The 25,663-nt window shown below is 40.1% G+C and overlaps 1 protein-coding gene across 2 annotated transcripts; it reads left to right on the forward strand.

Moving 5' to 3' along the window:
* The first annotated feature begins 229 nt into the window (after nucleotides 1-229).
* Nucleotides 230-25,442, forward strand: mst1rb (macrophage stimulating 1 receptor b). Of its 2 annotated transcripts, none has more exons than XM_046029519.1 (21): nucleotides 230-357; nucleotides 4,601-5,913; nucleotides 14,384-14,560; nucleotides 14,679-14,801; nucleotides 15,444-15,614; nucleotides 15,717-15,877; nucleotides 17,088-17,223; nucleotides 17,342-17,478; nucleotides 17,814-17,993; nucleotides 18,153-18,252; nucleotides 18,421-18,639; nucleotides 18,744-18,890; nucleotides 20,202-20,355; nucleotides 20,535-20,624; nucleotides 20,793-21,008; nucleotides 21,127-21,207; nucleotides 21,390-21,571; nucleotides 21,702-21,811; nucleotides 21,991-22,156; nucleotides 22,612-22,748; nucleotides 24,130-25,442. In XM_046029519.1, the coding sequence occupies exons 2-21, from the start codon at nucleotides 4,708-4,710 to the stop codon at nucleotides 24,359-24,361; spliced, it is 4,125 nt and encodes a 1,374-aa protein (XP_045885475.1). In that variant the 5' UTR covers nucleotides 230-357; nucleotides 4,601-4,707; the 3' UTR covers nucleotides 24,362-25,442. The 2 variants fall into 2 exon arrangements, with proteins under 2 accessions (XP_045885475.1, XP_045885476.1); XM_046029520.1 differs by having other exon boundaries at nucleotides 20,796-21,008.
* The last annotated feature ends 221 nt before the right edge of the window (nucleotides 25,443-25,663 follow it).

The raw sequence follows: 25,663 nt of genomic DNA on the forward strand, positions 1-25,663 counted from the left end.
ATAATGTATGTCACCATGAAAGGGGTATTAACCAGTACTCATACAATGTGGGCTAATTAAGTTTGCTGCTGGTATCTGTCAGTCTGAAGTGGTGAGGGGAGGAGCAAGGTGGAGCACTGCTCAAGGAAAGAAGACTGACTCATACTGGGAGTTGAGTTAAATCCGAAACCAATTCAGTTTACATGTTCCAGCGGTTTGTGAGGACAGGCAGGCTTTGTCTTTTAGCAGAAATTAATCTTACCGTGTTAATCTTATTTCTCCCTGAGAGAAGACCAGTCATCCCTGCGCTGAAGTCAGACAAGGACCAAAGCTGGCAGTGGCTGCTTCCCTGAAGAGGATAGAAACTAACCAGCAAAGGTAACCTTTTCGTAACATTCAGAGCAGCATGTAGGCTTACCATAGATATTTTTCAACAAAATAGAAAAAAACTAGCGATCTGCTACTGCTAATTCTTGCAGTAGGCACTTGTTCAGATAGCATACCAAACATGCAGCCACTGTAACTGCTCTTCTGAAAAACTATATGGTGGTACTGTTATAATACATTAAGCCTATGATTTGAAACATATTACTGTGTGCCGCTTACAGAATTTAAAGAAATGTTAGAGGTTTAATGAAGAGTTTTAATTGTTATATAGGCTTGGGTGATAAAAAGGTACTTAATGTGTGTGATGATGAGTGAAAAAGGTGCGCTGGTGACTAATAACAGAAAGGGGGAGTTGCCAGTGTCATTTACTAGTCCATTTTTAATGTGAGAGTGGTATTGTGAAATTTTACATTTATAATTGGATTTATTCTCAGTAGAGTGTGTATAATAAAACACAGTGCCCAACTGTAATCATTCCTAAAGCTCACAGAGGAATGTGTTGCCCTGTCTAACTTTTTATGTTATCCACAGCTATTGGAATCAAATACCATCTTACATGTGGATAGGAGCAAGAATACACTGTTAGAGTAAGAAACAGGAGCATGAACACAGAGATCAAATAAAAAAAAAAAACATACCACCAAAAAGATAAAAGGGACAAGAACATTAAAGCACAGGCTGAAAATTATGCTGCTTCTGTGCAATTTTCAAAACTGATTTTGATACCATGTTGACCACTTACATTGTTTTTGAAGAGCACGCTCAAAAAAAACAAAACAAAATCCGTATATGAATTTAGCCCCCTGCGATGGATAGGCGACCTGTCCAGGGTGTACCTCGCCTTTCGCCCGATGTCAGCTGGGATTGGCTCCAGCCCCCTTGTGACCCTGTACGCATGAATTTAGCAATTTCAAAATAAAGTAAATCCAGAGTAGTTCTCTGTCCATACTGATGGATTTGGGATGCATTTCCTGCCACTGAATCAATACATTTGTCCTTGGGGTATTTGACCATTGACTGTTTTTGCACAGCAGCTTGCCTCTTCAGATCCCTGTGGCTATCTGTGCAGTGATTAATAAAAGGTGCTCTTTGTCACTGTAATGAAATGCCACCAAAGTGCCTGTGGGCAAGGCATTGATCCAATAAAGCTGTTGCGTACTGCAGCCAATGCAATGTCTGCATTCCTCTCACTGTAGCCTCGTAGGTCATTGTTGTAAGTAAATTATAGCAAAGAAACGTTGCGTTTTATGTTTGGAGAATGAGACAGGTAAATTATAAAAACGCATAGTACTCATAGAGCGAATATTTCTTGAAATCTGCTTTGATATTGTTCCAGTAGAACCAATGACACTGGTGTTCTAGTATGATTGCATCTTAATTCACCTGTGAGAGAATATACTGATCCAGCCTTCAGCTAAAATCTGCATGCGGACCGGCCTGTAAATAGCGCTATAGTACAATGAATGGAAACTCAATTTCAACCATTTGCTTTATTAACCATGAACATGAAAAAAGTCAATCAGTGCCATTACTATGTATACCCATGTGCTCTAACCTTAATCTCAGTTTCACATGGAGCTGCAAATGTTAAAAAGTAACACAGCTTGAGATTCTATAAATTATTGATGTAAAGACAGCAAACACTTGACTTCAGATTTTTCCATATGATTCCTTATTGCAAGAACAAGTGCTGTTGTTTTTGAACAAAATGTGGTCAAAACGAAGTTAAATAAAATAATCAGAGTTGGTGAAATTCTCTGGCACGAGCAGACGAGCCGTTTCTTTTTCACCTGGGCCTTAAATAGTCACATGTCTTCCTATGACCATCATCTTTCCCCCTGAAAGGCACGTAGTGGTTGTGACAGGAATGCAAAGTAGAGAGGCCGGGGATCTTGAATACAGCCTTACTGTGATGTTTCTAGTTAATGATCCACCCAACAACAGGACAAGGCTCAGGGTTTGAAATACGGTTCCATTTGGTTGGTTGTTTATAGACTGATGAAGATGAGCCATGGAAAAATGCTCAATTTTATTTGATACATTTGTTGTATTAAAGTTCAACTGTGGCCATTAACTTTATTTGTTACTACCAGTAGTCTATAGGATAAGAACATTGTCACAAGTATTCACAAACAAATACGCAACTTGTAAAACACAATGCACAGATAAATGTAGAGTGAAATGTATCTGTAAATCTGTATCTGTGTCTCAAATTTACAGCTCTTATATCATCATTTGTGTGTCAACTTAGCATTTGTTATGGAAATCTCCATCTATTCATGTGGATCCTTTTGAGACTGCTTTTCCATGCCGTTTGTGTCACACAAAAAATCCACAAGTGCAAGGAAGACAAAGTCTTTCCAGTAGATGGTAGTAATGCAGCATTTATGGATGCCAACTTGAACTCTCAGCAGCAATAGAGAATTCTTTTAAAATTTCTTAAATTGCTAAAACTGTCACTATATCCTGACAGTAGTACATTAAACAGATAATCTGTAAAAAAAATAAAACCCAGACATTTAAATTTAAATAAATGCGGTTCCTCTGGCTCCTCCTAGTGCTCCTAATGCCATTTGCAAGAATCCACTGCTCCCGGGTTAAAACAACACAACCAATCAGAGCCAGCAGCAGTCTCTAACGCAGTGTCAATGACCACTGACTGCTCTTGCAAACACTGCGCAGCTCCTCTCTCACTCAGTCAAGCTCAATATCTTCAGTGCAGCTTCAGAAGTTTTGCAAACACAATGGCTTAGAAACCACCAGCAATGAAAGAACTAAGAATTATGTTCAATGCCATGGCGCTTGTATCGAGTGGCAAAGACGTATGATGACAAACAGTGGGGAATAACTTTTGAGTGGACACATTGGTGTACTAGCCTCTCACGCAGGATGAGGTTTTGCAGGGCAACCGATTACTTCTGCCGTATGAACTTGTGGGTTTGGTGGGAGGGGGGTTAGCACAGTAATACAAGCAGCAGAGAGAGGGATGCATTATATGTTCAATTGTTACTGACTGCTGCTTACTAACAGTAAGCTGATATGGCAGCTACAAAGGTTCTGAAGAGAGACATAGATGTGACAGTAGGCTACTGACTGGGATATATGAGTACAAATTCATTATCGAGAAACATAACAGCTGTGAAACAGTGGGAAAATGAAAAGAATGTGTGTCCATAATAAAGAACATTGTTATTTATGGAGATACAGAAGACACTAGTTTGCTAGCCACGCTGCTGCTGCCCCTTCACTAACAGGTAACCAGTGACAGAACATGGTTTGGTGTTCTTCTTAGTTTAACATCGGTTGGCATCATAGACTGTATGGTTGGCATTTATAAATGTCAAATTACTCTTAACCAATGGAAAGGCTTGGTCTTCCCTCCACTTTTGGATTTTTCTCAAAAAAGGATCCACACAAACAGGTGGAGATTCACAAACATATTTCTGTTGAAAAATGCCATACAAATGTTGATATATGATCTGTAATTTAGGGACACAGATACGGATCCAGATTTACAGCTAGAAATCACTCTCACTTTGCAGAGTCACATAACAGTTTACGAGTCACACATTTGTTGATTTTGTGAGAAATGGTAGAGAATTGTGTTTTACAAGTTAAGTCTTTACGTGTTTGTGAATACTTATGAGACTGTTCTAATTCCATAGTACTCCTAGATAAAAGATCATGACTCACAATGGGAAAAAAAAACATGAGATGTCGGATTAACTCAAATAAACATTACTGACAGAATGACTTGTGCAGGAAGTCACTATAAAAATAGTCGTATCCACTGTCTACCAAACTGAGCACTACCAACACAGATCTCTGTTTGATTATGTAAACATTTCCGATCAGTGTTTGTGGTGAGTCAGAGAAAGCTTTATGACCACATGTACTTTTATCATCATCTGGCGCAACCAAGATGATATTTATCACCTCAGATCTATTAGGATTCAGTGCAGAGCCTATTTAAGGAGATATTTTGATATTTTGCCTACTTCCTCGGTTACAAATAATGCACACTCCTAGGTAGCACAATGTCCATAAAACATTATGTTTTCTTTGATGAATGACTTTTGATAATTATATAGTTTTGCTAGAGGTTTAGTGTTACTGAAGAAAGAGGATATAGTAGTTTAGTTTTGAATTAAACTGGTTTCAGCCATTTCATATTTTTGAAGATCAATTTAATGATTTAATGAGTTATTCTACTCTGTCATTTCATTTCATTCAGGTATCAGACGCTGGTGCTAAGGATGTTTTTGTCCCGATATCAGACCTGGAGGTAACCCCACGTTGTCTGTGCTGTCGCTCCCTCTCCCCGTACACCCCGGAGTGGAGATGGTCCACTGGACCGCACAGTGGGGGACATGTGTCTGGCTCCAGACTCTGCTGGCCTTTGCCTTGGCCAACTGTTCCTCACCTACCCCCAGTGCTGTCAACTTTTCTGTGATTTATACCATGCCCTTCTTCCAGGCCCGGGGCCCCATCCAGAACATTGTCAATAACTCGTTTTACCAGGAGGTTTATGTTGCCTCTCAGAATGTCATTGAAGCTGTCAACAGAAGCTTGGAGAAGGTGTGGGAGCTCCGCACTGGGCCGGTGGGAAGCCCAGAGTGTCAGATATGCGATTTGTGCGATGTTGACAAGGATCCCAACTTCCTGGAGGACACAAACAATCAGGTCTTGCTGTTGGATACTCTCTTTATGTATTTATACTCTTGTGGAAGTTCTCAGTATGGTGTATGCTATTTCCACCAACTTAACTCAAATGGAGAGTCGCCTTCTCTTTCAAAGTGTTTATTCAGAAAGGATTCAAACGCTGCCGCCTACTGTCCTGACTGTGTGGCCAGCCCTCTTGGTACCAAAGTCACCATGGTTGAAGAGGGTCAGACAGTCTATTTCTTTGTTGCCGCCACTGTCAATGACAGTGTGACCCAGCGTTATGGAAGGAAGTCTATATCAGTGCGTCGACCACTGGCCACAGAAGATGGTTTCTACAGGGATGTTCGTGGTCTGACTGTCCTTCCGGGCTTGCGGAGGACATATCATATTGAATATGTGTACAGCTTTTTCACTCAGGAGTTTGTGTACTTCCTCTCAGTTCAGAGAGAGAGCCCCGACCAGGACTCATCTCCGTTTCAGACTCGCTTGGGCCGTCTCCCACGGAATGAATGGGAAATGAAGAGGTATCGCGAGGTGATTCTGGAGTGTCGCTTTGAGCCAAAACGCCGAAGGAGGAATGTAGCCAGTGAACCCTATAAGGATGTGGTGTACAACGTGGTCCAGGCAGCCCATTTTGGCAAGGCAGGCAGAGAGCTGGCAGAGGAGTTAGGGGCGGAGGAGGAGGATGACATCCTCTACGGGGTTTTTGCTGTTACTGATGACAACGGGGTCACGGAGCAGGACTCTGCTCTGTGCGCCTTCCCCATGGACAACGTGAACAAAGCAATCGCAGATGGAGTGGACGACTGCTGCGAGTCTGGACCAGAGCAGCTCTCCAGAGGGCTCTGCCATTTCCAGCCCTGTGAGAGCTGTCCACATGAGGTGAGCACATCACTGCACTGACACACAGCAATTCCAGGCGATTTATATGATCTCAGGTCTACTTTTATTTAACCGAAAGAGTCCCAGTGGGATTTTCATCAAGATACTGTTTGAAAGAGGCAGACAGGTGAAGAACAAAGGTAAATTCAGTTATGTGTGACTGCGTCAGGGGGTCTGGTAAGTGGGAACCACTGAATAAGATGATCCATTTGTTTCCAGCAATACATGCCACAATACTTACTCACTTTTGAGAACTCACCTAAAATAGAAAACATATAAGGTGTTTCCCTGAACTGCACCCATTAGTTTGGATACTGTTTGCATCTTGTAAGGGCCTGTTAAAAATCTAACCATGTGGGCGTGGAGCTACAAAGTATGTCTGGAGTGATGTTCTCTTACTGTGTGTATAAACATTGAAACAGTAGGTAGAGCCAGGTTACTGAGGTCTTGTTATGGCTGGATGAAACCATTTGAAACCACAATTTGGGAAAGTAATATCCAAATGAGTATTGTAATGTTACGGTGTGACTCAGTATTCCAAGATAAATTTGTCTATGTCTTTGTCTTTATTGTGGAAGATGAAAGGTGGAAGTGAAAGCATACTGTTTGTGTGTGCAAGTGTGAATTAAACTTTCCCATGAGAACTTATTGATACCTTACAACTTCCCAGAGGAAGTACCTTGCATTTCCCAGAGGAGAGCATTATTTTCTGGATTGGTAACATCTACCAAGATGGGAAGATCCATACCACTACTCTCATGTCTGTGCGCTAAATATGAAACCACAGCCAGGAGTTAGCATAGCGTTGTTCCGCCTAACACTACCTCTAAATGTGCTGGACTATGACTTGGTCAGGAGCAGAGGCTTCCTGGAATATTGTCGACACTGTGAGGTTGCCACACATCCTGTGGAGATGCGTTAAAAAAAATCAAGACTTGTTAATAAGTCAGCTTTAGACTGCTGGTCGTGGATTTCTTAGGCTAGCTGTTTCTTCTTATTCTTCTTCTTCTGGCTTTCCGGCAGACTAGATGCCTTACGGCATATTGTTGCCTCTCACAGTTCAGTCTCAGTATCGTTTTATGGCATCACCATTCTCAGAGAGGTAATCCTGTTGCAGATATAAAGTCTGTGACTGCTTCCAGTATCCTTGATTGGTTCTCATGAGGATTCAAAATGTCTCTCAATGTCACTGTCTGTATTCCAGCTCCTGATAGCGCAGAGTAAAGTTGATCTCTTTGCCTTTTGTACTGTTGACATTCCATTAACAGTCTGTTGTTGATTGCAGGTTCTACAGAGTCCATCCTCATGTTTGCCCATCTTTGCCAGATCCCATGCAAGTCCACAGTGTCCCAGTCTCAGTCTTGTCATGATTACAGAATGTCTTCTGGTTTAACCCAAGTAACACTGCTCTGCTTTTTTTTTAATATTGAATAGTAGTGACAACCCCTTGTTTCATTTTCCCACTGCCTCTGTCACACTGCTGTCATGTGTTCCTTTATGACAGACCGACATTCAGAAACCCCAATACAAACAGCTAGATCAATGTCTCTTTTCAAAGCCATTTTTGCTGCCTTGCCTGTCTCCGTGCTCCCCAATTAGGCTAGCTGTTTCCCTCTGCGCCCAGTCTTTATACTAAGCTAAGCTAACTGTCTGCTAGCTTTAGCTTCATATTTAGCATGCAGACATGAGAGTGGAATTGACCATCTCATCTCGGCAAGAAAGCAAATTAAGCATATTTCCCCAAAAGTCAAACTATTACTATACACTGTTAATGTGTCATATGGTGGGGACTGAGACGTGACATTATTTACAGTTATTTACAGTAGAAAAAATATTTACAGTTGAAATATTGAATCCCCCTATTCAATATTTCAACTTTAAATATTTTTTCTAAATAGTAGGTCTATTAAAATATATTCTTGTCTTGTAGTCATGGACACCAATCTTGTGCAATGTCACTTCTCAGTCCCCTCCATATGACACATTAACAGTGTTATAATATAGAGAAGTTCAGAAGGGGTTCTCCTTTAAAGAGATTGTCTGGGGGTCCTCCCCCCGAAGATTTTGAGCATTAAACACTTAATTTCCTGCATTCTGGAGACATTTTCTGCACCAATTTGTGTTTTTTATAAAGGAAGCACAAAATTCAGGTGGCAGGTGACAATTCACAATATAAAAATATAGTAAAATGTAATGCAGTAATCAGTAGCTTATTATTATTATTTTGTGGTTAACAAATGCTTTCAAAAAGTGGTGGCTACATGTCCCCAGTGTCCCCAGTGTAAATGCTCCCTCCCTGCTCCCTCCCAACAGACTGGGCTGCTCCATGCTTCCCGCTTCACCTCCACTCTCCTCCTGCTCACTTTCTCACTCGGCCCTGTCACTTTGTCACTCTGTTTCACTGTCTCACGCCTCCTCCTCTGCCTGGCAGTGGCCACAGCTCTTTTACTCTTCCAGGTGCCTGTGCCTGCTCTATGCAGGGTACTGCAGCTGACGTTGAAGCTGCTGCAGCCCCGGTGGCAAACAGATCGGTTATTTTCACGCATTTGGCGGAAGCCGTCTGAAGAATGATTTTTATGTGGCTCGTAATGCAAGAAACAGAGAGCAGAGGGGGTGGGGGCTAGTAAGAGATGTGATTGGGCCAGCCCAACGTCAGTATAGAAAATTACCCAATGGGCCGCTGTCCGTGCTTTATGGGCCGATCGTTGGCCCGTCTTTTAAAAAGTTAAATAAATAAATAATTTACGTCACACCGGCCCCAAAGGTACGTGGCCCACCTGGCATTTGCCCGGTATGCCAGATTGCCAGTCCAGCCCTGGAGTGGATCAACACACATTACTATCTGAATCTTTTCGGTCAACTGAAATGGTGCCTGAGTTCAACCCAACATACGGACATTTTAAATATGATTTACTTTATGCACAAACTCTTCATCATGTGTCAGATCTTCAATATTACATACCCATAAAAGGAAACTTTTTTGGATTTCTGTGAAGTACCATAAGGTCATTTGCATCCCAGCCGGCAGAGGAATGCAACTAGAACCACTTGCATCAGCGTTCTCTGAGCACTCGCTGTTAAATCCAAGTCAAGAGGGATACAAATTGCTTTTTGGATAGAAAAATTTTAATGGAATGGGATGGTCAGACAGGAAGAGAGTATTTAAAAGAAACTGAAAATGTAATTCACGTTAGTCAATCAGAATCAGAATCAGAAGGAGCTTTAGTGCCAATAGTGTTTAACACATACAAGGAATTTGATTTGGTGATAAGGTGCTACACGTAGACAAACATACAGATGAATAATAAAAGAATAGAGAAAAACAAATACTATTATTTGCAGAGAACAATGTCGCAGATTTTTACCTGTGCATTACTCTGGTTTATGTAGTGCAGATATATTGCAACAGAAGAGAATATTGTGTACATAAATAAATAGACAATATGAAAATATAGAACAATGATTAACAACTGACAACCAATATGTGCAACTGACAACAAATACGTGCAAAATACATTTGCCTCATTCCTTCCTATTTTATTAGTCCCTGCATACTTCAGTATCCTTTGAGGTCATAGTGTGCATTTGGGTAACACTTTGTTTTAAGGTACTTGTAATAGGCACTAATTAACAGTTAATAAGACACTTTTAAGACCTTATAGGATGCTTCCAAACATAAATAAGTCAAGTGTTAATGAAAGCATAATTAACAGATTTATTATTGCTTATAAGACAATTATAGGCTCTTATTAGAAACGTGTTAACAAGTTATATATACCTCATGAACCTTAATAAGATGTTTATTAACATTAATGAGACTTAATGAGTGTTAGTAATGTCCTAAAACACATTTATTATTGCTTGTAAGATATTTATGAACACTTATTAGAAACTTGTTAACAGCTATAAACCACTTATCAATGTTAATAGGATGTTTAATGACAGTAATCAGACTGTAAGAAGTTTATATTACTGCCTTATAAAGGCTAATATATCCTTATTTATGCACTTATTAACCATTAACAATGCACCTTTGCAGCTATCTAAACTAAAGTGGGAACAGTGGCTTATTTAAATTAATAAACCCTTTATTATGCACTTATTAACCATTAACAATGCTCCTTTGCACCCATACTAAAGTGGGAACAGTGTCTTATTAAGAGGAGTAGATTTTTATAAAAATAACTAGAACAAGAAGGATGTGGAAAAATATATGAAAAATTAACATTTTTTTTACATTTCATAACTTTCAACTAAACGCAGCAACCAAAAGAAGAGTATATTAAACTTCCACTCAAACACACGAATAAAATAAAAGTGCAATTACAAATACATTTTCTTGAACATTAACTCTAAACAACATTATGTAAGATGACCTTGAGATCGTGGACTTTGGGGAACATTTTTTGGCTCCCATCCTCCAACTCCACAAAGATCTTCTGAAACCTTAAAAGGCCCTTTAGATAGGTGAAAGCCCTACAATGGGAATACCAAAAATATGTTGAGTGCAAATGAAGGGAGGGCCTCTTGGATGGCTGAAGCATTGTTGTCAGTATACCAGAGTGAATTTTTTGCTAGATGTTAAGAACACATATTGCTCTTTGCTCTCCCTCTGTACAGAAATCTGGGTGGGATTATGTAGTTGCTGTGGCAATTTTGAGCGTTGTTGGGATTTAAGTCAAGAAATGTGTGTGCGCATCATAAATACATTTGTGAACCTTAATGTTTTTCTCACATGGATTTGGCTACATTTATAAACAATAACTATCTTGTGTGAATTGAAAAATATTTATGTGGAGAGAGTCATGTATATATAAATCAAGAAATAAATTTGCGATTCCTGCAGTGTGCATTAATAAAAAGAGGTCAGAAAACTTTTTTTCTTTACCTGGTAGTCCTTGATTAAGTCCTCTATCTTATCATCAAGTTAGAGAATGAGGCCTCTGATCACAGCTTCTTTTCAGGACTCAGTGCTGCTGTCCTACAAATATATGAAATACAAGATTATCTTACAGTATAGATATCCGATAGCTACATTAAACTAACAGCTACAATATTAAAAGTACATGCCTCGTTTATGATGTCATGGGTCTTTTCAAATTCCTTCCCATCAGCTCCTCCCTTCCACTCTACCTGTTACAGTCCACAGGGAATGTGGACTGTAGTGGCTTCAGTCTGATGCTCGAGAATTGTTCCTTGATCTGAGAAAGAGACTGAGAGAGAAAGAGAAACATCATGGGATACTGAGAGAAAAGAATTAGAGACACAGGGAAAGAGAAACAGAACACCAAGAAAAAGTAACCCTAAAAACTACCACCATGGGATCAACAAAAATAGATTACCAAGGTAATGGAACTAATGTATAGCCAGCAACATCTGGTGCATACACATTAGACATAAAGTCTTGCTGTTCTTAGTAAAAAAAAAAAGACTGAATAATAATTTAGTAATTTTTGATAGATCTATCAATTTGCTCTGTGAAATGCAAAAAACGGACAGGGCAAGTAGAACTCTGCCATCTGAAATGAAAACAACTTTTTGCCTGGCCCATGAGTTAGTTAATATAACTGTAAATTGTACATTCACACACTCAATATGCACAGATTGCACATCACATTGTAATTTGCATTCCTAATACAGCTACCCTATATACTTCTGTACATATCTGCTGTTTTTGCCACTGATAGGTTCAGATTGTTATTGTCTGACAATCATAGAAAGGGTCCTTACAGAGAGAGACATTTTTGTTAAAGATTAAAATTATTTTTGTTTAACCAGAAACAACTCCAAAGTCGCCATCACCAAACACACCAGACTCCATTTAATAATCAATAATTTTAGCATGTATAGAGCCAGCATAATTATTACATGTAAATGGGTGGATTTAGGGTTTATTTCAAACAAACCAGAGTGGTGATTGTTGGAACAATGGAAAAACAACTAAGATGGTTTGTGAAGGTTTTATCTTGTTTCTGTCTACATTACATGAAGTAAGTGCTCATACCGATGCTAATAAGAAATAAGAAATGTGTTCATTCATATTTTGAGAAAATACTAATAAAGTCTTATCAGTGTTAATAAGGATGCATTTTATAAGCTGCCTAATAACATGAAGATTTCACTACAAGTGTCTTACAAGGAACAACTCTGTTACTTTCTCAATAACCAACCCTTATAAAGTCTAATTAATGTTAATAAACATCTTATTAATGTTAATGACAGGTATATAAACCATCAACAAGTTTCTAATAAGAGCCTATAAGTGTCTTATAAGCAATTATAAATTTGTGCTTTAGTAAACACTTATTTGTGTTTATAAGTATCTTATAAGGTCTTGTAAGTGTTTTATTGTTTTTTAATAATTAAGTTTTAATTACTGCTTATTATAAGCACCTTAAAATAAAGTGTTACCTGCATTGGGTTATATATTTCTAAACATCTTAGATCACAGTTGCGTTGGTTTTTTGTGTTCATTCTCTTGGAAAACTCCTATTTATTTCCATATCCCATGCGTATTTCTCGTAATATTCTTATTATGCTAAGTTATTAGCAGTTGACCTCACTCACTTACTGCAGTTGAGGCTATGATTTCATAGCTTGGAGGTTGGGTCTTCAAACTTGTTTTAAGAAAACACATGTTGTGACTCAGAAACAGTACTCTTTAGGTTAATGTCAGGTGTTCAGGGTAATAAAAGCGGGAAAATTAGCATTGGTTTTAGATTAGCTGTTAGATTCATTTAATGTTATCTGTTGGATGCTCTTACTTCTATTTGTCTTCAGATCAACGCTTTCTACTTGGACTCTTGAACTCATCTCTGGAAGCTCCTTCACTTCTGTTGTTGCTTTTGGCTGCTAGTCTGAATGTTAGAGTAACCTGCAACCAGGATTGTCCAATTGAACAATCTGAAATCCAGGTTCTTCCGTTTTTTCGGCGTATCAAAACACCTTTAGTGCCAACAACATCCTCTGTGCCTCACAAATGCTATGCTTTTCTGCCTTTTAGTACTTGATTGACTTATTTAGACACTAGATGGACTAGTGGACTTAGTATGCAATTTTGTTGATCACAGGCATTTGTTTTAAACTATGTTCATTTTCTTGGCTGGGTAAATGATGTGCAGTATGTGCCCTTAAGCCTCCCATATAATTATGTTTTTTAGGTCAGTGGAATTTGAGATTTAAGGTTCAGGAAACTGTATATACCCATGATTTTATGCTCCTCTAGGGTTTGGAGGTGAATGACTTAAGTCAATAGCAATGCTATTGCTAGTTTGTGTTTTTGGAGGATGGATGTCTTTCAATATTTTTCTTTTGCATTCACTTAATTTGAAAAAGGCTTATTTCTCAGTTTCCTGTTTTCACTTTTCTATGCCAAGAAAACAATTACAAAGTGAAATTTCTTATATCTTGGCCTCAAAGATATTAGCCAGTGTTTACATGAAGACTTCCTTAAATCAAACAATGATCCATCCTGCTTTGTGTCTGTAGATACAAGAGAATCATTCTGTCAGCAATGCAACACATTAATAATGTATCATGGCCTCTTGAATTATGAAATAATTCATGACAGATTCACCTTGTGCTTCTGGTGTGCCAGGGACTTCATTTCTCATGATTACACTGGTGACCAATGCAGCTCATACCACGTCATTCCAACCAAACAACCGGGCAAGTCTTACTTCATCTGTATATTTTTAAAAGATAAAATATTATTGTCTGAGAATGTGCAGCTCTTCAGCGCACATGAATGTACAATGGGCTGTCAAGCTAATACAAACTACTTGATAAATCAGATTGGATGCTGTAAACTTTGCAGCAGTGACACAAAATGGAAGCTCCTAGTGGTTGGCTTTAAAGCAGCATAAAGGGAAAAGTGGTACTATAATATATCTGCTTACATACTATTGGTAAGTGTTGTTGTTATTGTTGTTGTTGTTGATCAATAAAGCCTTTCTATATGGAGGATCAGTTTGAGAATTACATTTTTTACATTGTCTTATACCCATTCCCCTATGAATATAATTATATACAGTATAAGTCAAGGTCAAGCTCAAGGTCCACTTTCTTGCTTCTGGATCTTTCTGCCATTTATCACATGGTCTACAGCAGCAGATGGAATTGGCTCAGTTGAATGTGGGTCTCTCTGTTGCTGTGTTGATTTCATCCTGCACTTTTAGGACTCCTCCGTGGTGAGGTACCGGTTGAGCATAAAGGTTCAGTCTTGACCTTGGAAATAGTCACTGGACAAAATAATTACAACCCAAGGTCCAATTCCTGGCTTTTTCCTACAGATGCATTATCAGTGTTCGCTCTTTTTCTTCCTTTTATGTATCTAACGGCCCTGCCACCTGTTGTACACCCTACTGTCAACTGAGTTAAAACGTGTCTAATAATACCATAAATAATAATAATTTAAATAATGTTGAGTGCCTCACTTTCTGTCCTCTGCTGCCTGTGGCCTTGGTACTAGAGCATGGAGAACAACGCCACATGCAGAGACCATCCTACTATGGTGTCAAAGCCCTACTACAGAGTGGACCTCTTTAACAGGCAGATGACAAACGTCCTGCTCACATCTTTGCTGGTCACAACCATAGAGAACAAGACTGTAGCCCATATTGGCACGTCTACTGGACGCCTTCTGCAGGTACAAAAACATGATTTTAAAAATGAATAATTCTTTTATCATTCATTTGGTATTTGTCTTTACTTGACCATTATACATAACCACTACTAATAATCACATGTTGTATCTGTGTTGACAGCTTGTATTGACAAGATCCAGCCCTGTTATCTTTGCCAATTACTCTTTGGTAGAGAACCAGAGGGTCTCGTCCATCACCGCTGTTTACTCCTCAGAGTATCTTCTCTTTGTAGTTGGAGACAAGGTATGAGAGCAGTCCCATGTCTTTAAATGAGAGAAAAACAATCTTTTGGGGCAAATGTTATGAAAGTGTATAATTGTTTAGTGGATATTACTGTCATCTGATGCCAGGAGGCTCTTAGGGTCAGCCTTTCTTCCACAGTTCAAAGACATGCAGGTCTGACGCACCTCTGAAAACTGCAGGGTCCAGTAGTTTTATCAGCTGCTCAGGTCTCTGGTTAAGCTTGGCAACAGGCAAAACCATTTCCTCCCACAAAATGACATCTTTTCTAAAACCCTTAAAAACCATGGACATAAGCAATTGTTAATGAAAACAGAAGTTGTGAAGATGCCTTACATTTTATCAGGGATGCTGTCACTGTAAGAAAACAATATCTTTAGTTGAAGATAATTAGTATGTTTATTAGACTTAATTTCAGCTGTCCATGTGACCTGTCAAACAGCCTGGTGCTGAATGTGACCCAGTATCAGTATTTATCTCTTTGCGTGGAAGGGATAAATTATTATATTATTATATTAAGGAGTAAATGTAGGTAATTTCATTCAGCAGATATGTTAATGGTCAAATCAGTAATGAAATAGCCCAGGGCATCTTTCTTCTAAGATTGATTGTGTAACCTTAAGAATTATTATCTCTCTGTTTCAGATGATCCAGGTGCCCCAGAGAGGGCCGGGCTGTCAACACTTCCTGACTTGTGCCATGTGTTTGACAGCTCCTAAGTTCATGGGCTGTGGATGGTGCTCTGGAGTGTGCTCCTGGGAGAGCGAGTGTCACAGTCGCTGGAGGAACGACTCCTGCCCACCAGGGGTCACTGGGGTGAGGTTTGTTCTGTAAGCCAGGATACAAACATCTCTTTGCGCAACAAATAAAAACATTTCATTTCAAGGTGGTACTATATCTTCTGCTTTATTTATACAGTTCTTTCCACGGACTGCTCCCCCTGATGGTCAAACAGAGTTAACAGTGTGTGGATGGGAGTTCCAGTCCCCCTTAAGACCTGTCATCACCTCCAGAACCCATCAGGTCCGACTGGGACATACTGCCTGCACTGTGCTTCCAGTCAAAAGCAACAACACACAGTGAGTATCGATGCAGTCCTCATTCTGGTTCCAAGTATAATCTGTTCATACTGCAGTTGTTTTGTGGGAATTGTGCTTTTTAGTTATTTTACTACTGGACAGTAGCTCCATGGGTACTTGGCTTGGGAACCGGAGGGTTGTTTGTGTATGTGGGACTGGCGATACCATCATTTTTTCTACCAATACTTTTTCTTACCATTTTAATAATACCAATACTGTAACCAATACCAATACTGATTATTACTAGGGTATGTGATTTTCCAAAATAATGGTCATTTTTAGAGATAAAAAAAGATCATTACACTTACAGGTTCAGTAACTTTTATAAATATAATGTTTGGCTTATTTGCTGAAACTGTCGCTACGTCCTGACAGTAGTGAGAAAATGAAAATGAAACAAAAATGTCTGGTCCTGAGTCAAAACAACCAATCACAACCAGGCGGAGTCTATAACAGAGTGTCAATCACTGCTCCTCCACTCAGTGAAGTTCAATACCTTCAGAAGTTTGCAAACACAATGGCTGAGAATCAACCACCAGCAGTGAAAGAGCTGCCCATCTCTTTTCTTTGCCAACAACAGCAGCATTTAGTAAAAAATCACGTCCCAGCTCCACACGGAGCTTCAGGGTCATTATGTTTGATGCCATGGCACTCGTATCGACTAGAGGCAAAGAGGCATGTTGACAAACAGTGGAGAATAACTTTTGATGAGGGACAGTGGTGTGCTAGCCTCTCATGCCACTGTTAGACATTGTTGCAGCTGCCTCTGAAGCAGGGGGCACTCTCCCCTGAGCTGGAGGGACATCTTTGAGAAGACAAGTTGCGGCGAGAGGAAATGGGGTCTTGGCGAGACTGTATAAAAAAAATAGTGTATCTTGCTGTGAAAATATTCATTTTGTTCTTGCAAAGCTTCAAATCTGTATGTATGTGATGTTTTCTTTTGATACTATGTTTGTTGACAGATTGAAATAAAGATTTTAAAAAAGGCCACATGCTTGGTTGCCATGTCACATAGGTTTTCACAGACATGTGCCGGGGCCAGCTAAATATTTTAGGGCTTTTTATAGACACAAACATTATACAAAAGTACTAACTCTGTTTAAAGTCCAACAATTTTAATTTACCTTTAAATTCAATTGTCACTTGTGTTGCAGTAACTGTATTTGCCACTTATATACTAACACTAGTATTTTGTTGTGCTGCCCTGCAGCCTGGTGTGTAAGATTCGCTCTGGGGCCACTGAGCTGTCCAAACCAGTCAACATTACAGTGGAGGTGCATGAGGGAAAGGTGGATGGACGCTATTCTATTGATGGGAAGGCAGAAATGCCAGGATTCACATTTGTGGTAATTTTTGATATTGCCATCTACTTATATTCTCATTACAACGAATCAACGCTATAAATATTTTTATAAACTATTTAATCTTTGGAACTACTTTTACCCTTCTCTATGATCCCTCCAGATTCCCAACATCACAGAAATCCAGCCCAACTATGGGCCGCGTGTTGGGGGCACACTCATCACAGTGACGGGACCTTACTTGGATGCTGGAAAGACCAGGAAAGTCACTCTCAATGATGTGCCCTGTCCTATAAAGAGGTCTGGAAATACATCCCCCCTTGTTTGAATTTACCTGAAATGTTTTGCTTTGTGTAGGTGCCATACTTCCTAGATGTTAATAAGAGAAGTTGCTGCTAAGAACATATCATTGCCACAAAGGAAATGTGTTCTAACTTGTGTTTAGAATTATCATAGTTTGTGGAACTACAGGCTAACTCGTTGTCTAGCATCCAAACACTTTCTCAGGACAGAACTGTTTTCTACTGCAGATGCCTTATAGAACATGCACAGTATATTAAAAGGTGTGAAGCTTTTTAGTTTATAACCCTTTGTCTGTTATGGCATGTGATTCACATACCACTGTCTCTCCACAGAGTCACAAAGCCTAAAGGCAATGTGTCCTCCATCATTTGTCTGTCTCAGCACATGTCAGAGGTGAGAGATGTTCCACTGAGTGTTTTCATCGACAAGTCTCCTGTCCTCACCACAAAGGTGTTTTACTACAAAGACAACCCACAGATTACAGCCGTCCTGCCTGGCTGTAGCTTTGACCGGTAGGACAGTCAGACCTCCAGCACAACCAGCTGTGTATTTGTATTTCGATATGGAAATCAGCCAATTTTAGTTCTCATCTTTTTTCATTTGACAAATTCAGTTGTAACAGGAAATGGTCTTCAACATGTAACCATCTCTTACATTTGCTTGGATTGCAGGGGTTCAAAGATTGTGATTGAGGGGGAGAACCTGGATTCTGTGTACCGCACCATCGTCCGCTTTAAACCCAATGAGAGCCACTTGAAACCTGTGACAAGGGTACAGTGTTCATTGTTAAGTACAGTAGATACTTTCAAAAGCATTACTCTTTTAGTCAGTCTATTGTTTAAGATGTACTTGATTTACCTCCAAGCCTATATGATTACATGTTGCTGTGTTGGCTTAGCATAAAGTATGATTACACTGTTTTGTTTTGTTTTGTTTCAGGAATGCATAGGCAAGTCCTTGCCCACAAAGATGGAGTGTATCTCTCCTGTGTTCCCCAGGGATGAGACAGAAGAAGGAGAGCTTTCTTTTGATATGGACGGAGCGTTGGGACTTTGGAACAAAGAGTTCTCCTACCACCCCTACGGCGAGCCTATACCTTTTGAAACAGAGGGACATGTGTTGAGTTTGTACCCTGGGTTTGACGAAGTGTCACTACATGTAAGAAAATGTTCTGAGGATATTTGCTTTTGAATTAATGACAAAGCACTTGTTTCTTAAAATACCTTTTGTCTCAAATCTTGATTTAACCTCTCTGTACACAGCATCAAAAGCTGAATCTGGTGAGCTCCTGTATGACCATCATCATGACGGTGGCAGGTGTTAATTGTGATGCTAAAGTCCTGGATAATGAGATCACTTGCAGGATCCCCAAAAACATGACCATCCCAAGTGAGGGACTGCCAGTGAAGGTTAGTGAGGCTGGGTTTAGATATTGATTAATTGACTGAATTACCTAGATCCAGCATGCAACACGTGGCCCCAATGTCACACATATGCCTGACTAGTGGACACCAACCGTTCTTGTACATTGTGCAAGTACCCTGTCAAGCAGCCAAAAATATCATATAATAAATTCAAACCCCAAATCCCAGAAGCTCAATATATTTATAATAAAGATAATCAAGATATTTTGAATCACATTTTTTATTTTGAATATACAAACCAATGAAATTCTGCCATTTAGCATGTCTGCATGCTAATAGGGTACTACATAGTTAATGCTAGCATTCAAAGTTAGTAAAACTTAATGGTAAAGTGCAGCTTTTTGGGAAAACACTTATTTACTTTCCTGCTGAGAGTTTGAGAGGATTAATACCAATCTCATGTCTGTTTGATCTTTCGAGGCTTACGTCAGCAGGCGGTAAGCTTAGATTAGCCCAAAGGCTGGAAACTGAGGGTATCAATTAGACTGTCCAAAGGTAACTAAATCCACCTACTGGCACCTCTAAAATGTACTAATCTGGACTATTTCTCAGCCAGGCACAGTAACGTCCTGAAATTTCACAAACAACTGGGATATATAACTTGTTAATTAGTGAGCTGAAGGTATCTTCATATTTAACTTCATATTTATTGTGAAGACATGAGAGTGGTATTCCATTCACTCATCCATTTTCTGGCAAAGCAAGGTAGTTCAGGCGTCCCTCCCCTCAGAAATGTTTTCCAGTTCCACCCGAGGAATCCTGAGGTGTTCCCAAGCCGGATGAGATATATAATATATCTCTCCAGCGTGTTCTGGGTCTACCCCACGGTCTCCAAAGAAGCAGTGGCTCCCTCCGGATGTCCGGCCTCTTAGCCTATCTCTTAAGGGTGAACCCAGCCACCCTACAGAGGAAACTCATTTTGGCCAATTTCTTTAAATACTGTAAGTGTTTGTCAAGAACTAGTAACATTTTAAATTAATCAGTAGCAAACCTTCAACAATGCTGTATTAAGCAACAGAAGGGTTGCCTTCCAGAGTTAACTGATAAAAATCTCTCTGAGTTAAAATCTACCTATCAGAGGTAGATTTTAACTTTTTTGGTAGTTAGCCATATGCTTTTGAAAACAGGAGTCAGAGCTTTGAAGTAATCCATGTGTGACAGAAAACACAGCAGGTCTCAGTGTAAATTGCTTGAAACATTAATTTGTGTTTTCCCATTGTGGCACTTACAAGAAAAGGACTGATAACAATGCTATAATAATGGTCTTCATTGTGTATGATGGACTCTGTTCTTTAGATCTCCATCAACGGGCATGTCCACAACGTTGGCACGGTGGTGAGGGTGAGCAACCACTACATGGTGGGCATTGTTCTGGGGATCCTGGCGGCTCTGGTGGCTGGGGCGGTGCTGGCATTCGTAGTCATGAAACACTTAAGGAAGGAGAAAAAAGGTGGGCTACCCGCTGTACGTGGACCTTGGTCAGACCTGTTAAGTGCTACCGGCTGTGGGTGGAAATTTGGGATGAATTACACAAGTCTGTCAACTAGAACATCCCTGGTGTTGCATGGGATGTACAGGTGTTCTTCTCCTGGGGTTGATGATTAAAATATGTTGGGAAATGTTTTTCAGCTTCCATGGTAGAGACCCGTTTGTTGCACGGGGCTCACCGCACTAGTACAAATAATGTGGAGCTGTCGCCCGTGGGGGACTACAGGAGAGGTGACTGTTTAGCCAAGCACTGTACTGTAATACTGTATAGCTAATTTGCTTCACACACACACACACACACACACACACACACACACACACACACACACACACACACACACACACACACATATCTTTGCAGCTCTCATTAATAAACCCTTCCTTCTGGACTTTTACCAGTAGTATCCCTAAGTCCTCCAACTCCACTGGTAGGGCCGGTGGTGTTCCCCAGCCTGGCCTACGCTGCAGGCAGCATAGATCCTACACTCACTACTCTCATGCCTCCAGAGAAGATCTCCATCTCAAGTTTTAGGCCAGAGCTTCTGGAGGAGGTGAAGGATGTTCTTATTCCTGCTGAGATGCTTATTGTGCAGCACCACCGGATCATAGGGAAGGGTAAGGAACCCCACTGCCTCTGTCTGAATCAAAAAACTTGTTATGGAGGCTTATGTAAGCTGTATCATGTTTTGAAGGAACAGCTGCAGTCTTGTGTCATTCTGTCTTTTCACTGCAGGTCATTTTGGCACTGTCTATCACGGCTACTTCACAGACCACAACAACAGAGAAATCCACTGTGCTGTCAAGTCTTTGAATAGTGAGTGATATCTGCTTCTTGGTTGTACCTTCTCTTCAGTGCTACTGCTGTGGAACAAATTGTCACAGGATTCCGGATGTTTCCTGAGTAGCATTTTCAATGCACCTTTTCAAAATAGTGATTCAGTGTCTTTCTTCCTTTAGATTTAAATCCATTATGTTTATGTATGTGTGTGTCATCAGGAATAACAGACGTCGAGGAGGTGGAGCAGTTTCTGAAGGAGGGTATCATAATGAAGGGTTTCCACCACATTAATGTGCTGTCTCTGCTGGGCATCCTCCTGCCACAGGAAGGGCTCCCCCTAGTGGTGCTGCCGTACATGAAACACGGGGACCTGCGGCACTTCATACGCTGCGAGAAGAGGGTGTGACAGCCACATTAATGTTAATCATCTGATTTAAGCACAACCGTCCATTTACTCCTTAGCCAACTATGTAACATTTACAACTGATTTAAGTCTGTGGTTTTGTCATGTGTTTGTGGGATTTGTTCAGAACCCCACTGTAAAGGATCTGATTGGCTTCGGGCTGCAGGTTACCAAGGGGATGGAGTATTTGGCTCAGAAGAAATTTGTGCACAGAGATCTCGCAGCACGCAACTGCATGTGAGTCACCGAGATGTGCAGAGAAATCAGCAATTTACTCACTGCCTTTAGGCCTGAATCTCTCTTTTATTTATTGCGGGGAGATGTTTCATGGTACAAATTTGGTTGAGGTTGTTACATCATAGTACACAGTATAATGTTTTGCAACAAAAATATCATCTTACTTTCACTGTCTTTAGGCTGGACGAGTCGTATACAGTCAAAGTGGCAGACTTTGGCATGGCCAGAGATGTTTTTGATAAGGAGTATTACAGTATTCAGGATCATCGGAAGGCTAAGCTGCCAGTCAAGTGGATGGCCATTGAGAGTCTGCAGACACAGAAATTCACCTCCAAATCCGATGTGGTGAGCAAATGAAGATCTACATTAGTATAACCTGGGGGTCGGGCCTCTCAAGGGGTTGCAAGGTAAATTTGAGGGGTCACGAAATGATAGGAAAGTGAAAAAACTAATCTTTGATCACCTCCCCCCCCCTTGTGATCTAAAGGATACTTTTACCTCTTTAGGCCTTTAAAATTATTTAAATAAAACAAGGTAATAAAAATTTGCATGTAAACATGGCTTTGGTTCAAGGGGTCCCAGGACCCAACGTTTGGAAAACACTCCTCTACAAAACATTTAACGTTGATTGCCACCTTGTTGGGTTATGCACTAAATCTTCCAGATTGCTTCACACATTGAAAGTTGTATATAGGTTTTACGCTTGTCTTAACAAAACAAGCAAACACAATACTGATTGGGAGTTCAGGGCTGTACAAGTGTACTGGAACTTGAGATAACTTTTGCCTTTCCTGATCCAGTGGTCCTTTGGTGTTCTGATGTGGGAGATGCTGACCAGAGGAGCGAGCCCCTACCCAGAGGTTGACCCTTATGACATAACACATTTCTTACTGAAGGGCAGAAGGCTTCCCCAGCCTCAGTACTGCCCTGACCCTTTGTAAGTAGTAGGAGTAATATTCACATGTTGCTGTAATTTAATCTCATGATTGTAAATGTGTTGCTTAGTTGTATACATCCACTGTAAAACTTCACAGAATTAAGGACTGTTTTAGTATGAATGCTTATACTACAATACTACTAACACAGGTTTTCAGCTACAAGACAGAAGAGAAAAGATACTGACACAAAGTCCAAGTAGTAATAACAAGATCTTTGAATGGTCACTCAGTAGTGTGAAACCAGTAAATTGTCCACGACTTGATATTCCAACACGGTTAAGCAATGCACTTTGGGAGTTAATGTGTATGTCTACAAGACACCTCGACGCACAGTGCTAGTTTCACACACATGAAAACACACACACACACACACACTTATGTAGAAAAGCCTAAATGTTTTTGCTGTTTTAATGATGAATACCTTGGACTGTAAGCGTTTGCCCACCAACTTACAGATTGATGGAGAATAAATCAACCATTCACATCCCTGGTCAACTGAGGCCGTGTCACACATCTAACATGGGTTAAGGACTCGTGGAAAAGTGTCAACCAGGAACACCAACACTGGATGAAATATCATTTTTTTGCCCTTGATGAAAGTTAGATGAGAAGTTCGATACCGTTTTCATGTATATTGATTCAGTATGAATCTAGAGCCAACAGATGGTTGGCTTAGCTTAGTTTAAAGACTGTAAACAGGGTAACAGCTAGCCTGGCTCTGACCAGAGGTATCAAAATCCGCCTACCAGCACCTCTAAAACTCACTACTATGGGGCACTTTGGTTTTTGTATGGATTAAAACAGCTGGGCTAGCTGTTTCCAGTCTTATTTTCTAAGTTAACTGCTGACTCCACCTACATCCTTACCATACAGATGTAAAGAGTGGTATGGATGTTCTCCTTCCACTCTCAGCAGGATTGCTAGTAAGTATATTCCTACAACTGGTTGATGTTCAGGATAACTTATTTTAGTTGGCAACATTCCTTATTTACCTGACCACAGTATAATTTTAACTTTTCTATCACTGCTAAACAGTGCTTAAAGAGGCTAAAGAGGTGTATTTCACCTATTCTAGTGCAACATAGCTGGGTTAGACAATCAAGTCTGCACTTGCCCACACAGTCTTTAGAAGAGGTCTAATAAGGCACAATAAGTAAAAACACCCATGTGGGTGGATTGTGGGTGTGTACGGTCTTTAAGATCCAGCAGCCATCAGCTTCAGACAGATAAAAAAACACAACACCTTGTGAGCTCTGTTTATAAAGTGTGCAAGTCTGGTATTTCAGGAAATGCGAAAGTAATTAGAGATTTTTTTAATGATAGCCAAAATATAGTGGACTGTGTTGGCTATTCCCTCAGAGTCTGTCCATGTTTTTACAGGTATAGCATTATGCTTCAGTGCTGGGACCCTGATCCAGAGATGAGGCCTAGCTTTGCTACACTGGTGTCGGCTGTCTCTACCATCCTGTCTGGCCTGGAGGGAGAACACTACATCAGTCTGAATGTCACCTACGTCAACCTGGACCAGCCTCGGCCCTACCCCGCCCTCACAGAGTCTGCTGACGAAGACGACTCCACAGATATTGAAGACTCAGGCTCAGTCTCTTCCTGATCCACTCCTCTTCCTCTCTCGACTTAGACTTCTTAGTCTTCTTAGACTTCTTCCTCTTAGACTGGTATCGGTGCTAACAGCATGAGCAAAAAAACAAACAAACCCAAAACAAAACTCTGCTAGGTTACAACACGTTTCTTAGTACCTGAAACAGAGATACTGTTTGGGTGCGTGAAAGTGGTAGTAAGATGCTTTCAGCACACCAGCCATATTGGAGGTCTGTCACTTTCAACAATAGCTGAGTAAAATGTGAACTTCCAAACTTGGTCAGATATTGAATAGACATTCAATCTCTGTGTTATTTTTCACTGCTAACAATAAATGTCACTGTTGATACATCTAATCTAGTTTTGTAGTTACAGCTTGTTAGCCAGCCAAACAAAACACGCCTTGTTGTTAACACTTCCTATGTACCCATTAATTGGCATTTCACTGGTTCGCTAAATCACGCTGCAGGTTAGCTTGCTGGACAACAATGGTAAAAACAGAGTTTGTTCAGATTAACTGAAGTTGAATAAGGGTTTTCTAACACCACCGTAATGTGCAAAGAAAGTCACAGGCCTGGGCTAAATGGTAACAAAATCTTACTCATTGCTGAACAGACCTGTTCCAAAACTACAGGAGTCTTTTTCAGATATTTGTTTTTCTTTTCTTGCCCAGCTAGTATTAATGTAGTCATTATAAATACTTGCCATGTAATTTTATCCATGTCTAACAGTGTTGACTACAGTATTGAGGAAAGGAGTCACAAAAGTAGATCTACAATGCAAACAAGTTAAATCTAGAGGCTTTCTTCTACTACCTACAACATAGTGTACTGTTACAGCAGCAGAGCCCATGTGTATATACGTTTAGGTATGACAATCCCACATTTGCTTTTAATTCTTTTGCAGTGTAGTGATTGTACGGTGTATTTTGGATCATACCTTTTGTAAGGCAGAATGTTGACCACAATGCTCTGAATGCTTTGTATTTCTGACACACTGTCTTTGAGATAATGTGTAATGAATTAAAATATTTATTTGTTTATAGATTTGTTCTCATGCTGTGGACTTTAAGTAAAAATGAGAATTTATGCAAACTCTGCCTTTTGTAATTGATTTATGTCACAGTCAAATATTTTCCCATATGGATGCTAAGTGAATTGACTGAACTCAGTCTTTTGTTGCAGTTCTCCACTAGAGGTCAGCATCTTGTTAGAAAATCTCTGCATTGTTGCTGATCTGCTCCTGAAAAGGTACCTGGCAACATGGATGCAGCATTCTTTGTGTGTGCATCATTTTTGCAGCAGCATAGCAACGC

This window comes from Micropterus dolomieu, linkage group LG18 (assembly GCF_021292245.1).
Source record: "Micropterus dolomieu isolate WLL.071019.BEF.003 ecotype Adirondacks linkage group LG18, ASM2129224v1, whole genome shotgun sequence".
Lineage (NCBI taxonomy): Eukaryota > Metazoa > Chordata > Actinopteri > Centrarchiformes > Centrarchidae > Micropterus > Micropterus dolomieu.

Excerpts from the sequence above, each read along its gene's own strand:
- mst1rb (XM_046029519.1), top strand. The coding sequence starts at position 4,708 with ATGGTCCACTGGACCGCACAGTGGGGGACATGTGTCTGGCTCCAGACT. Across the intron at positions 18,253-18,420 it reads ACTTGAAACCTGTGACAAGG|GAATGCATAGGCAAGTCCTT; the intron begins GTACAGTGTTCA and ends GTTTTGTTTCAG. Across the intron at positions 21,208-21,389 it reads TGCTGTCAAGTCTTTGAATA|GAATAACAGACGTCGAGGAG; the intron begins GTGAGTGATATC and ends GTGTGTCATCAG.